The sequence below is a fragment of the Cannabis sativa genome, chromosome 6, assembly GCF_029168945.1.
Source record: "Cannabis sativa cultivar Pink pepper isolate KNU-18-1 chromosome 6, ASM2916894v1, whole genome shotgun sequence".
NCBI lineage: Eukaryota > Viridiplantae > Streptophyta > Magnoliopsida > Rosales > Cannabaceae > Cannabis > Cannabis sativa.
Window position 1 is genome coordinate 8885640 of NC_083606.1, and position 18825 is coordinate 8904464.

Genomic DNA, 18825 nt, shown 5'->3' on the forward strand with positions numbered 1-18825 from the left:
TTATTAATTGCAACACTTTAGCTGAATTAATTATATTTAGGTTTAACTAACTACATGAAGGTTGACCCTTTACGTGGTAACATCTAATAATTTATTATTTTTTTTATTTAAAAAAAAGTCACCCAATAATTTCTCATAAATCAAGAATTATGTTATATAGCCACATTTTATATATAATAGATATTAAAAAAATTAAATATATAAATGATATGTAGAAAAATAGAAAATTTGATGTATGATATTGTTGACGTAATTTTTTGTCAACAGATCTAGGAAGATCGTACACGAGCAAGATGAACACAAGTAATTATCAATCAAAGTAAATCGATTTGTAGAAAACAAAATTAACGATATGAACACAATGTTTTATAATGGTTCATCCCCTTTCAGCGATAATAAGTTAGTCAACTTCAAGTTTTATTAATCTTAATGCTTAAGAATAATTCTCCAGAGTTATGTTCTCTAAAAATTCAGTTCTCAAATGAGATTTTAGAGTGAAGGAAGGAGCCAATGTAAATATTTTTTAGTTTATATGAAACTAATTTTATTATTATTTGATATTTGAACAACATTTTCTGTTTTTATTTTAAATAACGGTTCTGACACACATTATTTTATTGTTTTCATAACTGGTTTTTTTTTTTTTAAGTAATTAGTTTTCATAATTGGGTTTTTTTTTTTTTTTGTTCATAATTGAGTTATAAGTTTTAATTTTTTTTATTTAGTTATTTCAAGAAATTGGTTTTTTTTTTTTGTTATTCTTTTATGGTTTTTATTAGGACTGTCAATAAAGTATCCGATCCAATCCGTACGATCCAATCCATCCAATCCGCAAAATGCGGATGTCCGCACTTAAAATGCACCCCCTTAAAATGGATATATTGATGCACCCCTATCTGTTTTAGCATCCGAAATAATTTTTTGGTCAAATTTTTTCTCATAGTCATGTACGTTATAGTTATTTAAGACATCCTGCAAAATTTTAAGAAATTCGGAAAAGTTTAACACGCCGAAAACTACGTTCAAACAGTGTGTTGCACACGTGACTATTTTGTTTTATACGTGTGTAAAATAGATTGTTTGAACATTGTTTTCTATATTGTAAACTATTCCGAATTTTTCAAAATTTTGTAAGATATCTTAAATAGATATAACGTACATGAATATGAAAAAAAATTAGATTAAAAAATTCTTCTAGATGCTGAAACAAGTTAAGGGTGCATCAATACATCTATTTTAAGGGGGTGCAGAATCACCCTATAATCATATTATATTATTCTAGAGTAATATTAACAAAAAAAAGAGAAAACTAAATATAATTTAGGAAAATTCTACAATGCACACCCTTAAAATGGATATATTGATGCACCCCTATCTGTTTTAGCATCCGAAATAATTTTTTAGTCAAATTTTTTCTCATGATCATGTACATTATAATTTTAAGAAATTTGAAAAAGTTTAACATGTCGAAAATTATGTTCAAACAGTGTGTTGTACGCGTGACTATTTTATTTTATACGCGTGTAAAATAGACTGTTTGAACATTGTTTTCTATATTGTAAATTATTCCAAATTTTTCGAAATTTTGTAGGACATCTTAAATAGTTATAACGTACAATATGAAAAAAAATTAGACTAAAATTTCTTTCTAAATGCGGAAACAAGTTAAGGGTGCACCAATACATCCCTTTTAAGGGGGTGCATTGTAGAATCACCCTATAATTTATCTTCTCCTACAGCCGTTCTGTTCTCTCCACTAAACTCAAACCTAAACCAAAATTTTCTGGAACTCACCACTCTCAGACTCACACCTCATACCTTCTCTCTTGGCGACGGGGACGGCAACCCTCCTTCCACCTGCACCGGCCACGGCCTTTCTCAGCCTCAGAGCAGCAACATTCTCGGCCACTCTCTGGTAACGTTTCCTTATAGGGGCTGTTTGGTACACAGTTTTCTCTCTGAAAATGACGTGTTTTATTTACTAGGAAAATCAAAACCTAGCTTGGTGAAGCCCTAGCCGTTCTCCACTTGTTCCCTTCCTCTTCACTTCACTGAACCAGGTATCTCTCTCTCTCTCTCTCTCATTTTCTGGTTGTGATACGTTTATGTGTATGTATTGTTATTTGCTTAGTGTTACTTCTTCTGGTTGTGATTGCTATGGTTAATTTCTGTATTGTATAATAAGATATTATGAATGAAACCCGATTCCGATTCCAATTAGCTAAGGTAATACTTTTCCTCTTCAGCTTCAATTTCAACTTTAGTTCAATAAAACTTTTTTCTGTGATTTGCTTTTGTCATTCTTTCATAGATATAGATAAATATTTAATTTGGAACTGTTCTTTGCACCTATTAATCATATCACAATGCATTAGATTGTTTGTGTGAAATTCAATGTATAAGTGAATGGGTCTTCTTAAAAATTTTGATTTTATTAGATTCCATGTTTGAAAAGTTTCTGAATTTTTTGTAATTGAAGTGATTTGCCTTAGGTGATGCTCTCTATTTTGTATCCTGAATTTCTTAACATTGAAAATTTAATCGAATTATGAAGTCCTTATGAATTGAGGCAATTGTGTTTTAGTTCTTTTTGGGTGGTGGGGAATGCCAATTGTGTTTGAAGTCCTTATGAATGGAGGCAGTTATATACTGTCAATACATCTGTATTATTTATAAATGTCCGCTTATTGTGTCACTGATCAGATCTCCATGTTTGGAGTGTTTCATGGGGTTTAACTTTAAAAACAGTGATATAAAAAAACTGAGCTGTATACAAACCCATTTGATACAAGTATATATATAGGATTATACTATTATACTATTGTGTGTTAAAAGCTTTTATTGTTATTTAAATTATTGATTCTTGAAAAATTATTATCAAATTTGCAATTATTTGTTGTGACAAGTATATATATAGGAATGGTAAAAGAGATATCGTGTCGGGCCGGGTCAATGCCGGGTTGAGCTCGACTCGGTCCGATTGACATTCCTATATATGTATATTTTACTTTTTATAATTATTTATTATTGTTAATTTTTTTTAAAAAATTATATGAAAAATAATAAATAAATATTATTTTCAACATTTAAAAAGAAAAAAAAATATGAAATTATTAGTATTTTTTTTTAAAAAAAATAATCATTATTGTAAAAATTGTCACATTTCATTCCTATGTCAACCAAACAAAGTAATTTTCATATTCCTAGGCATCATCATAATATTACTTCACATAATCAAACACAGTAATGTTGCTTTCTTAGGTTTATAATTCCCTTCATCACTCTCTCAGTAATGTTAAACCTATTCCCATGAAATGAAACCTACATACCAAACGGCCCCTGAAGGTATTGAAGTTAGGCCCGATATTATTATTATTATTATTAAGCATTAATAAAGTGCTGTTTATTTCTTTTTTCTGATATTCATGCTTCCATTGTTTTTTAATTGTAATGTTTCAAAATGAGATGTAATTAAATAAATATATACACCTACGTCGAAGAAGAGTTTCTTGATTGCTTGATCTTATGTTCAAATTCAAGGTTCACTTTCATCCAAATATTTTAGTACTAAGATATAAAATCTTAATTAATTGGAACAGATATTCCTCTTAATTTCATCACGAAAAGAGCCTATAAAATCTTGGGTTCTCTACTCAAGTTTGGTAGCCCAAAAGATGTTTCAGGGGTGTGGTTACGGGAGGTTCATTCTAGGCCGTATTTAGTTCAAAGTCGTCAATTTCAATCTTGGGTTTACTCTTGATTTTATAGCAAATCAGTTGTAGACAAATGTTTTGGAGTTTAGTTGTTTAAAGTCATAGCTTGCAGTTTCATAGTAGCAAGTTTGATTTTTGTTGAGTGATCTTAATCTATGTGCTGCATTAGAGATGTGGGTTTTTTATTGGAATATTCCCCATTCAATGCTTATCTAACTTTAATCTCCCTTCCCAACCCCTAGCTTGTTTAGATTGTTACAAGTTTTGTGTCAACTTTGTTGTTTTATATGTGTCAAATAAGTTAATATTAATATAAGCTTTAGGCAAAAAGGGCGTGTAATCCTAATTTGTTTATATGTGAGAAAATCTATGGAGCATTGGAGTTGAAACATTGGGCATTGGATTTGGATTTGGAACATTTTTCTTTTTGAAATGGATTTGGAACATGTATTTTTTTGGGGGGGATAATAATAACATGTTTTTAGTTAGTTCTTATTCTTACTGTTTGTGTTTTTTATTGTGGGTTGTTCAGTTGTTGGATTTGGAATATGAAAGATGCTTGTTTTTTTTATTGTTAGTGTAATGTGTTGCTGGAGTTGAAGATTAAGAAACAATAGTTTTTTTTTCTTAATTTTGTTTCTAGTGTTTGTTAAATTCTGGTTGTGCTACTATTGTTGTGTGTGTATTTTTTTTTTTTTTGCAATTTAATGAAATATTAAATAATTTAACATTAAAAAAAAGCGGATTGGATTGGATTTAAACTGTCATGCGGATTGGATTGGATGGAGTTTGTTTTTATTGGATTTCACTATCTTATATTTGCTGTTTCAGATTTCTTAGTATAAAATATATATATTTATATATATATGTATATTGGGTGAACAATAATCTGCAACACATTCTAACAGAAGAAAGAAAAACTAGTTAATCATTTGATCCTAAAGTTCATAATAGCTACTAGAAATTTCAAACATAAAAAAGAAAAAAAAAGGGGGTATTAAGAATTAGATGGTTTCTATCACAGAATCATAGATGCCCATTTCTACATAAACAAAATAGAAAACTCACAGGGGAGCCTTGACTGGTGGCCTGGTTAAAACATGAGTCCCCAACACTTTGGACTTAATCCCCTTTTCCAGGTTACTTTCCATCTTCTCTCTGTCCCTTTTATATTATTTTATTTTTGCTTTGCTTTGCTTTCTTCAGCCTAGTTTGAACTTTATCTAGTTGCCTACGATCACAGCTCACTCTGTTTTAGGGAAACTATTTTTATAACCGGATAAATATGAATATGATTTGAACTATGGTATTGGACCCACCTTTTCAGCGGCAATGTACAAGATGGGGTATTCCTAAATGCCCATTATGTTTTTCTTTCTTTCTAAATGCAAGGAATTTGGTTTTGATGTTGAGTAGTATTGGGTTTAGAGGTATATATATAATAGTGTATACCATTACTTTTTTAGCTAGTGGATATGACATATTTGGAGGATGAAAGTGAAACCCTAATCTCAATACCATTTCTTCGATTCTGTCTCTGTTGTTACCCTAGAAAAGTATTACAGATCGGAGATCGGAGATCGGAGAGGAACTTTGTCTAGTTGTTTGAGTTAGTTTTCTCAAGTTTTGATTCTCTCTGTTTTGCTGTGTAGAGTTGTTTTGCATTTGCATTGATATGGGAATTTGTTATTATTCATCCTATTCTCTCTCTTTTTGATAATAGTTTTATTTTTGTCGTAATTAGTTTATACTGTTAATTAGTACAGTTCTTAGATTGGTATTTGTTCCTATGTGTATATGTTATTATTTCATTACTGTGTTTAAGTTGTTTGGTGTTGATGATGATGATGATGATGAAGTGTTTGGTGACATTGTGAAATTTGTCTTTAAATAAAATCTAATTGATGAAAAGTCACATAGAATAGAACAAACAATGTTGTGTTGTTGATTGGAGAGATAATTTGTAGTTGGTTTCAAATTTTATCTGCTGTTTTAATTGGAGAATCAAAATATGCAATGCTTCTTCATTGGAGAAGAGATGATGATAATTTGTGGTTACCAATTAATAACAATTATGATTTGTTCATTTGCATCTCTTTAGCATTGTTGTTAGCACTTGAGTTCAATTTTAATGTTGTTTTATATCATCAAGAACTTTTGTAAATTGTTTCCCTTTTTCTAGTTTTAATGCAATGAAAAGGACAATAAGTAACTTGAGAGAAAATTAGCTCTCCTGTTGAATTCTTCTATAGTATGAATAATTTAAGCAATGTTAGGTAATAGATTCCATTGATGATATCTAATATCAGGATCAGGATAAAAGCATTGGCTGGCTATTAGTTTTCTGGATAATTTAGGACTTATTCAAATTTAAAGTGTTTATTCATGATTTGTTACATTTTTTTTTGAAGAATTTATAGTTACTATTAGCTCTGTTTTCTGATGTCATGTTTGCTACAATTTCGTGTTATCATAAATATGAGGCCTCTGGGTCCAAATATTGTCCTTTCCTTAATTTAAATTGATGTCCTATACTGCTTTAATGGTTTTCTTCTTTCATGCTTTTCTTTTCTTTAAGAAAAAAAAAATCAGTCATGTTTATGCGTTGATATTAATTTTGATATTTGAAGCTATTTGTTGTTTGCCTGAGCTTATGCTGTTTGTCATTTTCGGTTTTTTGTTAATGAGGCTACCTCTGTTTTTATATCAAATAAATAGCAAGAAGAGGCGAAACAAGTCATCATTCTCTAAGCGTGGAAAGAGGCAAAAAAATCAATGGCTACTTTGAAGGAAATCTTAACACGACGCCCTGTGTCCGCGACTATTCGCCTGACTGTACCAGCAGGAGGTGCTCGTCCTGCACCCCCTGTTGGTCCAGCACTAGGGCAGTATCGATTGAACTTGATGGCATTCTGCAAGGACTTCAATGCTCGTACTCAAAAGTACAAGCCAGACACCCCTATGTCTGTAACTATCACCGCCTTCAAAGACAACACATTCGAGTTCACAGTTAAATCACCATCGGTTTCTTGGTACCTTAAGAAGGCAGCTGGGATTGAATCAGGAAGCAGCCGTCCAGGCCATGTAATTGCATCAACACTGCCACTCAAGCACGTGTATGAGATCGCCAAAGTGAAGCAATCCGATCCTTATTGCCAGTACATGTCATTGGAGTCTATTTGCAAGTCCATCATTGGTACTGCAAATACCATGGGGATCAAGGTTGTTAAGGACTTGGAGGAGGAGTAGATCATCGATTCAATCGTTGTCCGAATCCAAGGTAGGTTTTAAGGTGTCCTCATAAACTTTTGTTTTCTTCCCTTTGTAGAATTTGCTGCTGAGGAAAGTAACATCTTCATAGGCTTAGTTTCAATCCCTTTGTAGAAGATTCAAAGGAAAAGTGAAAAAAATTACAAAAGAGGATTGTTTGGTAAATTTATCCTTGAGCCAAATGTGTGTTTTACATAAGTGGTCAAACAATAGTTTACTATGATGAGATTTTTATTTATTTATTTTTTTTTTTTGAATAAAAGCGAACTTATCATAAATGATAAATATGGTTAGACCTCATGGTTATTACTAAATAAGTTTTTCCGTATGGAATCTACTATGATAAGACCAAACATCTGGTAAGCAAACGCCTATTTAGCTATATTATGAGCGGCAAAATTATAAGCTCTACTAACGTTAAAAAAATTACAATTAATAAACAAAGGAGAGGACATAATGAGATTTTGAGGTTGGTTATCCAAAATTATGCTATTTGGGTGCTGAGGAATCTTTCTTAATCCAAAGGCTTTCTCATGATTCATTATGTTATGAGAATTCTCATGTAGTTCAAAGCATATTTGTCAATTCTAGTTGTGTGAATATGAGGCGATCTTAAAATGGGAAACAATCTCACTTAATTTACCTTATACAACTATTTATGGTTATATAATGTAATTTGCAATCTTTTCTGCAACCATAAAAGATTATTTTACTAATAAGTTTTTTTTATAAAGACTATTTTTATAGAACACTCTCTTAAAATCCAATCAAAACAATTAGGTGCGTTTCTAAATTTGAAATATTTGCATGTAAAAGTGAAAGTACTCATTTTATTACATTTGTAATATTTAAATGTTCATTTTTTTTTTCAGGTTTTGGTGTTACTTATTACTAATTAGTATTGATATATGCACACATAGATTTATATTGCATTTAATTTTAACTATTCATCATATTTTACTTCTTAAAAATGACTTGTAACGTAAATATATACAGTAGAACCTCTATTTAAGAATACTCTATTCAAGAATAACCTCTAATTTGTTATAAAAAAATCAAGTCCCAATTTGGGCCAGTTATAAATAAGAATAACCTCTAAATTGTAATTAGTTATACATTTTCTAAGTCCAGTATTAACAAAGTATACCTCTATATAAGAATAATTATATCTTAATAAAATATATATATGTATTTTGTAAATTTATTTGTGTAAAATTAATAATTTTATTTTAAATTATAATACATGTATGAAATTATATTTACTCTAATTTTTTTTTTATTATGATATAGTATTAATGATTATTTATTATTATTATTGTTACATTGATACTTTTTAGTTTTTTTATTTTTTTTTCTAGTGTAACTCTATTTAGTTATAACCTCCCAATTAGAATATAATTTACTTAGTCCCAAGTGTATTCTTAGATAGAGGCTCTACTGTATTAAGATCATGTGTAATTTATATTTGCAAATATTAATACTATCATATCATATGCCAACTTTAATGAGTGTTGCCCATATAGTTGTCCAAAACATTTTGGGTCATATTAGTAGCGGACTCAGGATTTAAAGTGAGGGGGTGTCATTTTTTTATTTTTTTTTTGTAAAGTAAGGGGAAAAGTAAACTTAAAAAAAAATTAATATTTTTTATGAGAATTGAAGCATTGTCCTCTACTCTATATGTAATCTAGTTTATCGATTACACTAAAGTTAATTTATGTTCATAAATATCATTTTTTTATTACAAGTATATGTCGTAATTAATTAAATTGCATATATATTTTTGTCCCAATTTTTTTTTTCAGGGTAATTACCTCGTCTCGCTTACATGTCGGTTCGCCCCTGGATCATATTGTATTATGTGACAAAAGAGAGAAAGAGAGATAATAAAATATTCTAAAATGGACATATACAAGGATCATTACCCATTTATATTTTTACTTAAAAAAATTGTGATTAGCTAATACAATGATATTTACACCATATAATAATTTTTTTTTTTTAAAACAATTATATTTATATTTATATTTTTAAAATATAATTGTTTACATTTATACTTTTCCTACTTTTTATTTCTCTTATTTATTTATTTATTTTTCTATAACTTTTTTTTTTCTTTCTTATATCTCTTTTTATTTTTCTTTTTATTGATTTCTTTTTTAAGTTGACTTCTCTTTTTTTTTTTTTCTTTTTTCTTTTTCTTATGTAAGTTTAGCTCTCTAACTCACTAATTTTTTTTTTAATATCTCTATATATACTAGGTTATTGTTACGTGCATTGTACGTATACTTAGTTATATTTTTAGTTTTTATTTTAGTTATGTGTATTTTTAAAATTTTATAAATTAGAGGAAACTAATTAATTTTTAAGTTTGTTTTTTTTTTTTTGTATTTAAAGTTTTAAAAATTTGAGGAAAATAAATATAAAGTTTAAGAATATTAAAATTGAACATAAAATAACAATAAAAAATAATAATGTTATAAATAATATATTAATATTTATACATATATATTTAAATTAATTTAAAATTAGTATAAGTTCAATTATCCTAAAACAAATAATATTAATATTTATATATATTTAAATCGATCTAAAATAAATTATATTAATATTTATAAAACTAAACCTACTAACACTGTTAAAGTAGTACTCAAACGGTTTGGCATGCAAGACTGTAGACTAGGCGATACCCTGTCGTTAAAGGACACAAATTTTGTCTTAAACAATGCCCTAAAGGAAGCCTTGAAATTCAAGAAATCAAAAGATTCCCTACGCTTCAGCTGTTGGGAGTCTAATGTATGCTCAAGTTTGTACGCGTCCAGATATAGCGTACATTGTTGGAATGTTAGGCAGATACTTAAGCAATCCAGGAATTGATCACTGGAAAGCAGCCAAAAAGGTTATGAGATATTTGAAGAGAACAAGAGAGTACATGCTCACATATAGGATAGGAGGTCAGATCACTTTGAGGTCATTGGATATTCTGACTCCAACTTTGCGGGATGCCAAGATAGTAGGAGATCTACTTCGGGCTACATATATCTGTTAGGTGGTGGAGCTATATCATGGAAGAGTGCAAAACAAACACTCATAGCTTCATCCACCATGGCAGCAGAATTTGTTGCATATGAGGCATCCAACCATGGTATATGGCTGAAGAACTTTGTCACTGGGCTGCGCATTGTGGATGGAATTGAAAGACCACTTAAGTTGTATTGTGACAATAAGTTAGCTGTATTGTATTCCAACAACAACAGGAGCTCGTCGAAGTCAAAACACATTGACATCAAGTTCCTTGCTGTAAAAGAAAGGGTACAAAGTGGACAGATTTGCATAGAACACTTAGGTACAAACTTCATGATTGCAGACCCCCTTACTAAGGGTTTGCCACCCAAGGTCTTTTATGAGCACACTGCTCGTATGGGTGTTTTAGACTATGAGGATATCTAGATTTAGTGGGAGTTTGTCTTTATTATCCTTAGTGTGTTTTATTTGTTTCATGAAACATCTGTATTTGGATATTTTTCTAATCAGAAATTATATCATTCAGTTTATTTCACTTTGTACATTTAAGCTAAAGTTTTGATCTCCATAAAGTAAAGTAGGACCAATTGAAAATTGACATGAATAGATCACTATGCATGTAATTTTCATCCCACATTATCATGATTGATCTATGTCTTTTGGCTATGTTGATGTATGTGACAATTGATGGGTTTAGTTGTGATTGATACAACGAAAATCAATTTGATCCTATGTTGATATAGTTAATGGACAAGATTGCACATGCCTATGGTTATAATGACAAAGTTATGAGCTCAATAAGGTTAACACATATATATATACATATGTGACCTAGTGGGAGATTGTTAGAATTTATTGGGGTCACAATTGTATATATAAAATGTGTGTTGGGTCATCAAATAAATAAGTCAAGTTTATGTGGTCTATTTTGGAATAAAGTTTATAACTTAAGGGTATAATTATTATGATTTTCATATGTGGATACCAATTAGATAGTTTCTGATTTGATGAGGGGCCAAATTAGAAATAATTAATAAATATTACCAACGGTTGTAACAGTTGGTAATATAACAGGTTTTGGTCCCCATCATCAGGAAAATAAGGTTTCAAAGGTTTTGATGCAAAATTGGAAGATTATACCCTTCTTCAAGCGATTCAATGGACTCCGGTACGCTTCCGCTATTCCTTAATCCTACTGTTTGATTCTCATAAATTAATTAGGGCTAAAATCAAATTTACAGTGTTTTATGATTAAATACTAAAAAGAAAGTGGTACAGAAAACACTAAAATTTTATCAAAGTTCACCTTAATTTTTGAGCTACGTCTTGGAGCTCAATTGCTTGCTCTAGATGATTCGATCTGGATTAGAGTCTTTAAGTCGAATCCATTGAGCCTTTAGACGAGTCAAGGCTTAATTCGAGTGATCGGTTGTAGTAATTTCAGAATGTGATTCTTGAGTATTGTAAAGTTTGTTTATGAGTGAATTTAATTTAACATTTATATTAAACATGATTTTTTTTTTGTTCTTCACATGTTCTTTTCTTATATTTTCAATTGCTTACTCTAAAAAATTTGATTATAATTAGAGTCTTTAAGTCGAATTTATTAAGCCTTTAGATAAGTCAAAGTTTGGTTCAAGTGATCGGTTGTGGTAATATCGAGACTCGAGAGTGTAATGTTTATTTACGAATGAATTTAATTTAATATTTATATTAAACATGAAAAAATAATTTATTTTTGTTTTTTTTTGTTCTTCACACATTTTTTTTCTTCTATTTACCTTACCTTTGTTTTTCTTACTAAAATCCAACATTAAATAAAAACATATTAATCTCGACTCTGCTGGGGATCGAACCCAGAATCTCTGGTTCCGTAGACCAGCGCCTTATCCATTGGGCCACAGAGTCATTTCATGTTATGAATGCAAACATAATAGAACTAATTTTATTACAAAGTAGTTTCGTTAAGTAAATATATTATATTTCAAAAGAATATTATATGATTATTCCATTATACATTCACTCTTCTTCCAAAAATAAAATTAAATTGTCCATCATTTATTAGAGTTGATCATAAAATAATCAATCCAATCCAATATAATTAAACATTTTTTATACATTCAATTTTTTTCTTCCTTTACATTTGTTATTTTTTGTTTTATTTATTTAATTTGTTGTTGGAGGTATATAACAATAATAATTTATTTTATTTTGTTGTTATTTATGTGAGAATAATTTTTTTAATAAATATTAAAGGGTAACAATTCCAAAATAACTAATTCAATCCATATTTTTGTTGATTGGATCTAAAATATTAAATCTACACTTTGTACGAATTTGATGATAAACAAAATAATATAGATTAGAATGGAGGAAACTCTACTATGTATTACTAAATACACATTTAAATAATTGGTAACATATTTTGAAGAAATGAAACAAATTAATATAATAATCAACAGTATTAATTGATATGTTTGCATTACAAAACATCAAATGACTCTGTGGCCCAATGGATAAGGCGCTGGTCTACGGAACCAGAGATTCTGGGTTCGATCCCCAGCAGAGTCGAATTCTATTAATTTTCATTTTATTTTTTTTTTTACTTTTGAAAAATAATAGTAATAATAATTTATTATTTTAATTAAATCTTATATTAATCTCATGTGTTCATGCATTGTTCCCATAATCCAACAATGCACACATTCTTAATTTTATTTGTTTTTTTTTTAAAATAATAATAAGTACAATAACAGTCTAACAAATCTACTTGATCAATTTAATTTATTATTTTTTTTTTAAATTGTTGAATTCCTACCTCCATTCCAAGTGATGAGTTTCCATACTCCAATCACTCCCCCCATTTAGCTTTTTCCCTACATTAAATTTCATAGACAAAATAATCTAAATCCAATACATAACCCTGGTTAATTCCTAAACCATATATCATGTTTTCTCAGAATTGGATTGGATTGATGCAGCTTTCAGTTTCCTGTCTAACTGTTTTCAAAGATAGGCCTGTTTTAGTTTTTCCCGACGAGCATTATTTTCACATATTGAGTTTCCAATCGAATACGAAATTGCTCATCAAGTTTATTAACCATACACTTTTATGCTTGATATAAAATAATATAATAGACAGAGTGTAGTCAGGTCTATCCTAACACCTACAAAATTCAGCTATTCTCAAAGGGTATCTTCTGAATAATAACTTTTCAAAATAATAGTAATACAATGATGTTTAATGGTATGCAACGAACAAAACAAAACCAACAATAATCCATCATGTTGTGTAAATCAAACAGAGAAAATATAAAGTTATCAGGGAAGATCAGGATTTGGGTGGCTGTTGTTAGAAATTGGTAGTGCATTATGTAATTTGTTTCTTGTGTTTTCTGAGTGTTTTACAATATGAATGAACCACTGTAGGTCAGTGATTCATCATTCATATATGAAGAAAGAAATGCATACAATCAACCAAATCCAAATAAACTAGTGCATAGAAATAGCTTTAAACGAGTACCTTACAAAACGCTTGTGTTCATGTTAAACAGCAAAGAATCATCATTGTCAGCATCTTTATTTTCCAATGCTAGTGTATCAGAAGATTGAAGCTGTTGAATCTTCTGTGACTCATCATAGATTAAGAATACTCAACAAAAATCAAACTTGCTACTATGAAACTGCAAGCTATGACTTAATTAAACAACTAAACTCCAAAACATTTGTCTACTACAACTGATTTATTATAAAATCAAGAGTAAACCCAAGATTAAAATTGACCACTTTGAACTAAATACGGCCTAGAATGAACCACACCCCTGAAACATCTTTTGGGCTACCAATCTTGAGTAGAGAACCCAAGATTTTATAGGCTCTTTTCGTGAAGAAATTCAGATCAAGCAATCAAGAAACTCTTTGTAAACCTATTAACCACTTAGTTAGTTAATACGGTTTTATATGTTGGTAGTTAGTTAGTTAAAAGCAGTTGTAACGGTTTTGTTGATTTCTTGAGTTTGTTTTCTGTACAATTCTCTATAAATAAAATGGACTGAGCTAACCATTTTGGGTTAAGCTTTTCTTGGCAACATTTTTTTTTCTCTGTTCTCTTTCTCTGTTTTTCTACTGGTTTGTACCATCTGGTATGTACCAGTTCTTGCTGCCATTTCAAAGCTCTTCATGGTATCAATCGCCCTTGACCACTGTCTCCCATGGCTTCCCATGATAACACCTCCTCCACTGCTGCTCAACATGATCCTGTTCATGCTACTACCGCTGCTGCTACTCCGCTCCATCATCCGTCGTGGAATCCATTTGCCCATTCTCTCTCTGCCTCTCTCACTGTGCGCTTGGATCGCACGAATTTCCTGGCATGGAAATCACAGGTTGTTCCAACCGTAATCGGCCATGATCTTGAGGATATTCTGTTCACCGGTGTTCCCCCTCCAACACATCTTGTTAATGGAGCTCCAAATCCCCAATATCTTCAATGGAAGAAACGTGACCAATTGCTACTTTCTTGGCTTCGATCCTCCATGACAGAAGGGATTCTTGCTGCTGTTGCTACATACAATACCTCCGCTCAGTTATGGCGAGCTCTTGAACAACGCTTCACTAGCCACTCTCGCGCCCGATTACTTCAGCTCAAAGGCCAATTTTCTCATATTCGTAAGGGTTCTTTATCAATTTCTGACTATATCGATAAAGTTCAATCTATCTCTGACTCCATTGTTACTGCTGGTTCCACAATCTCTGACCAAGATTTAATTCTTCAATTGCTAAATGGGTTGGGTCCTGAGTATGACTCAGTTGTATCGGGTATTACATCTAGAAGTGATGATCTGACCCTTGAAGAAGTGCAGGCTCTTCTCATGGCTCATGAGAGTCGGCTTGACCATCATAACTCCCTTACTGATCTGAACTTAAAGATGCAGGCTAACATTGCATATGGAACACAAAGAAATGGCCAGCCTCGCCCATTTCAGCAGGGTGTTCGAAATTCCACTCAAGAACATCCCTCTCGGACTCATATCAGAGGTTATGGAAGGGGATTCAACACCAATACTAGGCTGATTTGTCAATTGTGTCTCAAAAGTGGCCATACAGCGGCTGTATGTCACTATCGATTCGACAAAAATTGGGTCACCCCCAAACCCAACCCCACCAACCCTCGGGCTTACCTTGCTAAAATGGACATTGACCAAGATCCCACCAACTACTCTCCTCAAGTTGTCCCTGATTTTGGTGATGATTTTGGGTGGTTTATTGACACTGGAGCCACAAATCATGTCACCAACACCAATGACAATCTTGACAATGCTATAGTCTACAATGGAAATGACACATTGGCTGTCGGTAATGGTAAGAAATTAGCTATTTCCCATATTGGCTCTACTTCTTTACCTTCTTCCTCTCATAAATGTCTTAGTCTCAATTCTGTCCTCACTGTTCCCTCTATTACAAAAAGTTTGATAAGTGTTTCTCAATTGACTAATGACAATCATGTTTTTCTTGAATTTCATAAAAATTCTTGTTTTGTCAAGGACAAGAACACTGGCCAAGTTCTACTGAGGGGGCGGCTTAAAGATGGTCTTTACTTACTAGGAGAAGGTTCTTCCATCTCCAAATCTGTATTGCAATGCAATCTTGCATATATGGCTTCTGATATGTCTAATGAGTCCATTCCCAACTCTTGTAATACTGACCATAGTGTCAGTTCTTGTAATTCTACAACAAGCAATAAAAATTGTTCTTTTTCTCATACTACAGATGGTTGTAACCATGCTATTTTTCATTCATCTCTCAATAAAGATGTGAACAATCGGCATTGCAAGCTTGGGCACCCCAATGCTCAAACCTTAAGCCGTCTATTACCCCACTTACCACACACTGGCACATTGAAAGATTTAAAATTTTGCCATTCTTGTCAGTTAGGTAAAAGTCATACTCTCCCATTTCCTATTTCACAAAGTAGAGCCACTCAACCTCTCGCACTCATCCACACTGATCTTTGGGGTCCTTCCCATGATCTCTCCATTGATGGGTATAAATACTATGTTCATTTCCTTGATGACTATAGCAGGTACACTTGGATCTTTCCCCTAACCCTAAGATCACAAGCTTTTGAGGTTTTTCTCAAATGGAAGGCATTAGTGGAAAAACAATTCAATTTACCTATCAAATCTGTCCAAGCTGACTGGGGAGGGGAATATAGACCTTTTAACGATTTCTTGAAGACCAAGGGATACATTTTCAACATCCCTGTCCCCATACTCATGAACAAAATGGGAGGGCAGAGAGGAAACATAGACATATTAATGAAACTGGTCTCACTCTTTTGGCAAAAGCTGGATTAGGAATGTCATATTGGTGGCATGCTTTTAGTTGTGCTGTTTTCACAATAAATAGATTACCAACAAGAGTTCTCAATTGGTCATCTCCTCTTGAGGTTCTATTTCACAACAAGCCTGATTATTCTCTCCTCAAACCATTTGGATGTGCTTGCTTCCCACATTTGAGGCCATACAATAAACACAAGTTGGAATTTCGATCCCAACAATGTCTTTTCTTGGGCTATTCATCTCATCACAAAGGCTATATTTGTCAAGCACCAGAAGGAAGGATTTACATAGCTCGTAATGTTGTTTTTAATGAAGATTTCTTCCCTGGTGCATTCATTAACACAACATTAACTTCTGAAGCACCACCACAGGTACATTCTACACCAATTACACCTCCTGTTTTTAATTCAACAGTTTCTGGTGTTCAATTTCACAATCCTAATGATGTTGCTTCTTGTGTATTACCATCGGGCTGTCCAAATAATGCAACATCTGGTGCTCCTATTTATGCAACATCTGGTGTTAATGTCCCTGGTACTGTCCCTATTACATCTGGTGCAAACTATGCAACATGTGGTGCTAATATTAATGCACCATCTGCTGCTGATCTTCATACAACATTTAATGCACCATCTGGTGCTAATATTAATGCACCATCTGGTGCTGCTGTTGGTATATTGTCTTCTGAGGCTTCCCCAAATGTTGCATGCATGCCACCTCCAATTTCCCATGACCCTCTATCCACCACCAATATTAATCAATTAACAGCCATTGTTCCCTCCCAATTTCCACCTGACCCGACTATACATCAGCCTCCTCACCAAAATGATAACCCCATAAGCCACAATAATTGTCCCACACCTGTAGCCACTGCCCCAACTACACAGTCCAATACTCACCCAATGCAAACTAGATCAAAGAGTGGCATCCGAAAACCCAAAGCCTATCTTGCCACTAGACACCCTTTACCCGAGTCTCTCCTTCCAACTGAACCAAGAAATATAAAGGAAGCTCTTAATAATCCCAAGTGGAATGCTGCAATGACCTCAGAATTTCAAGCCCTCAAAAGACAAGGCACGTGGACATTGGTTCCATATGATCCATCAATGCATATTATTGATAACAAATGGGTTCACCGAATAAAACTAAATGCTGATGGTTCTTTAGACAAGTACAAATCACGCCTAGTTGCCAAAGGGTATCTCCAAACTCCGGGCATTGACTACCAAGACACTTTTAGTCCGGTTGTGAAGCCTACTACTGTTCGAATTGTATTAAGCATTGCTGTCTCATCCAATTGGTCAGTGAAACAACTTGATGTAAGCAATGCTTTTCTTTAAGGCAATCTTGAAGAAACCGTGTTCATGAAACAACCTCAAGGCTTTGTTGATCCTACTCATCCCACTCATGTGTGTCTCCTACACAAAGCCCTATATGGTTTAAAACAAGCCCCTCGGGCATGGAATGGTCGACTCAAAAGCGCTTTATTTCAGTGGGGATTCACTGCTTCTCGATCTGATAATAGTCTGTTTATACATGGATCGGGCAACTCTCTTGTATATCTCTTGGTCTATGTGGATGACATATTGATTACCGGTCCTAATTCATCATTGATTTCCAAACTCATATCTGATCTTAACAGAGAATTCTCCTTAAAAGATATGGGCCCTCTTCATTATTTTCTTGGGATAGAAATTTATCGTGACGCTACTGGTATGTATCTTACTCAAAGCAAGTACATCACCGACATTCTCACTCGTCTTCATATGGAAGGTGCAAAGTCTTGTCCTAATCCAACAAGCTCAACTACTAAACTTAGTCTTTGTGATGGAGAACCTATGGAGGACATTACTCTTTACCGCAGCACCTTGGGTGCCTTACAATATCTTAGTCTCACACGCCCTGACGTAGCCTTTATCATCAATAAACTTAGCCAGTTTATTCAAGCTCCCACGGTTAAACATTGGGAGGCATGTAAACGCCTTCTCCGCTATCTCAAAGGAACAATCAATGATGGTTTATGGCTTTCCCCGTCCGATATAATGCAACTTCATGGATATAATGATGCTGATTGGGCTAGTTGCCTTGATGATCGGAGATCCACGGGGGGCTATGCAATGTTTCTGGGCAAAAATTTGGTGTCTTGGTCCGCCAAAAAGCAGCAGGTCGTTGCACGTTCATCAACCGAAAGTGAGTTCAGAGCTTTAGCAAATGCTGCTGCTGAACTCAAATGGATTACATCTTTGTTGTCTGAGTTGCAAGTCTCAAGTATTCAGCCTCCTATTTTGTGGGTTGATAATCAAAGTGCAATATCCCTTGCTGCCAATCCTGTGTTTCATGCCCGAAGCAAACACATCGAAATCGATCTTCACTTTGTTCGAGATCAAATCATTGCTCAGCAACTTTCAGTCCGTTTTGTCCCTTCTGTAGATCAAACTGCTGATGTTCTTACAAAACCTTTGTCTACAGAAAGATTT

At 32.6% G+C, this 18825-nt stretch overlaps 2 protein-coding genes and 2 non-coding genes across 5 annotated transcripts in view; 3 read left to right on the plus strand and 1 right to left on the minus strand.

Annotated features, from left to right (window-relative positions):
• The first annotated feature begins 1746 nt into the window (after positions 1-1746).
• On the plus strand, positions 1747-7261 carry LOC115725130 (large ribosomal subunit protein uL11m). Of its 2 annotated transcripts, none has more exons than XM_030654564.2 (3): positions 1747-1915; positions 1986-2060; positions 6402-7261. In XM_030654564.2, the coding sequence occupies exon 3, from the start codon at positions 6489-6491 to the stop codon at positions 6960-6962; it is 474 nt and encodes a 157-aa protein (XP_030510424.1). In that variant the 5' UTR covers positions 1747-1915; positions 1986-2060; positions 6402-6488; the 3' UTR covers positions 6963-7261. The 2 variants fall into 2 exon arrangements, with proteins under 2 accessions (XP_030510424.1, XP_030510423.1); XM_030654563.2 differs by having other exon boundaries at positions 1850-1915; positions 6432-7261.
• LOC115725129 (uncharacterized) overlaps positions 1878-18825 on the plus strand; it is a 54148-nt gene continuing 37200 nt past the window's right edge. Inside the window, exons 1-2 of the mRNA XM_030654560.2 lie at positions 1878-1915; positions 1986-2060. The gene's annotated coding sequence lies outside the window, so the exon portion shown is untranslated. The remainder of the gene's footprint in view (positions 1916-1985; positions 2061-18825) is intronic.
• TRNAR-ACG (transfer RNA arginine (anticodon ACG)) lies at positions 11843-11915 on the minus strand. The gene has a single exon. It is a non-coding gene; the product is annotated as a tRNA-Arg (tRNA).
• TRNAR-ACG (transfer RNA arginine (anticodon ACG)) lies at positions 12506-12578 on the plus strand. The gene has a single exon. It is a non-coding gene; the product is annotated as a tRNA-Arg (tRNA).

Coding starts and splice junctions, on each gene's coding strand:
- LOC115725130 (XM_030654564.2), top strand. CDS start 6,489: ATGGCTACTTTGAAGGAAATCTTAACACGACGCCCTGTGTCCGCGACT.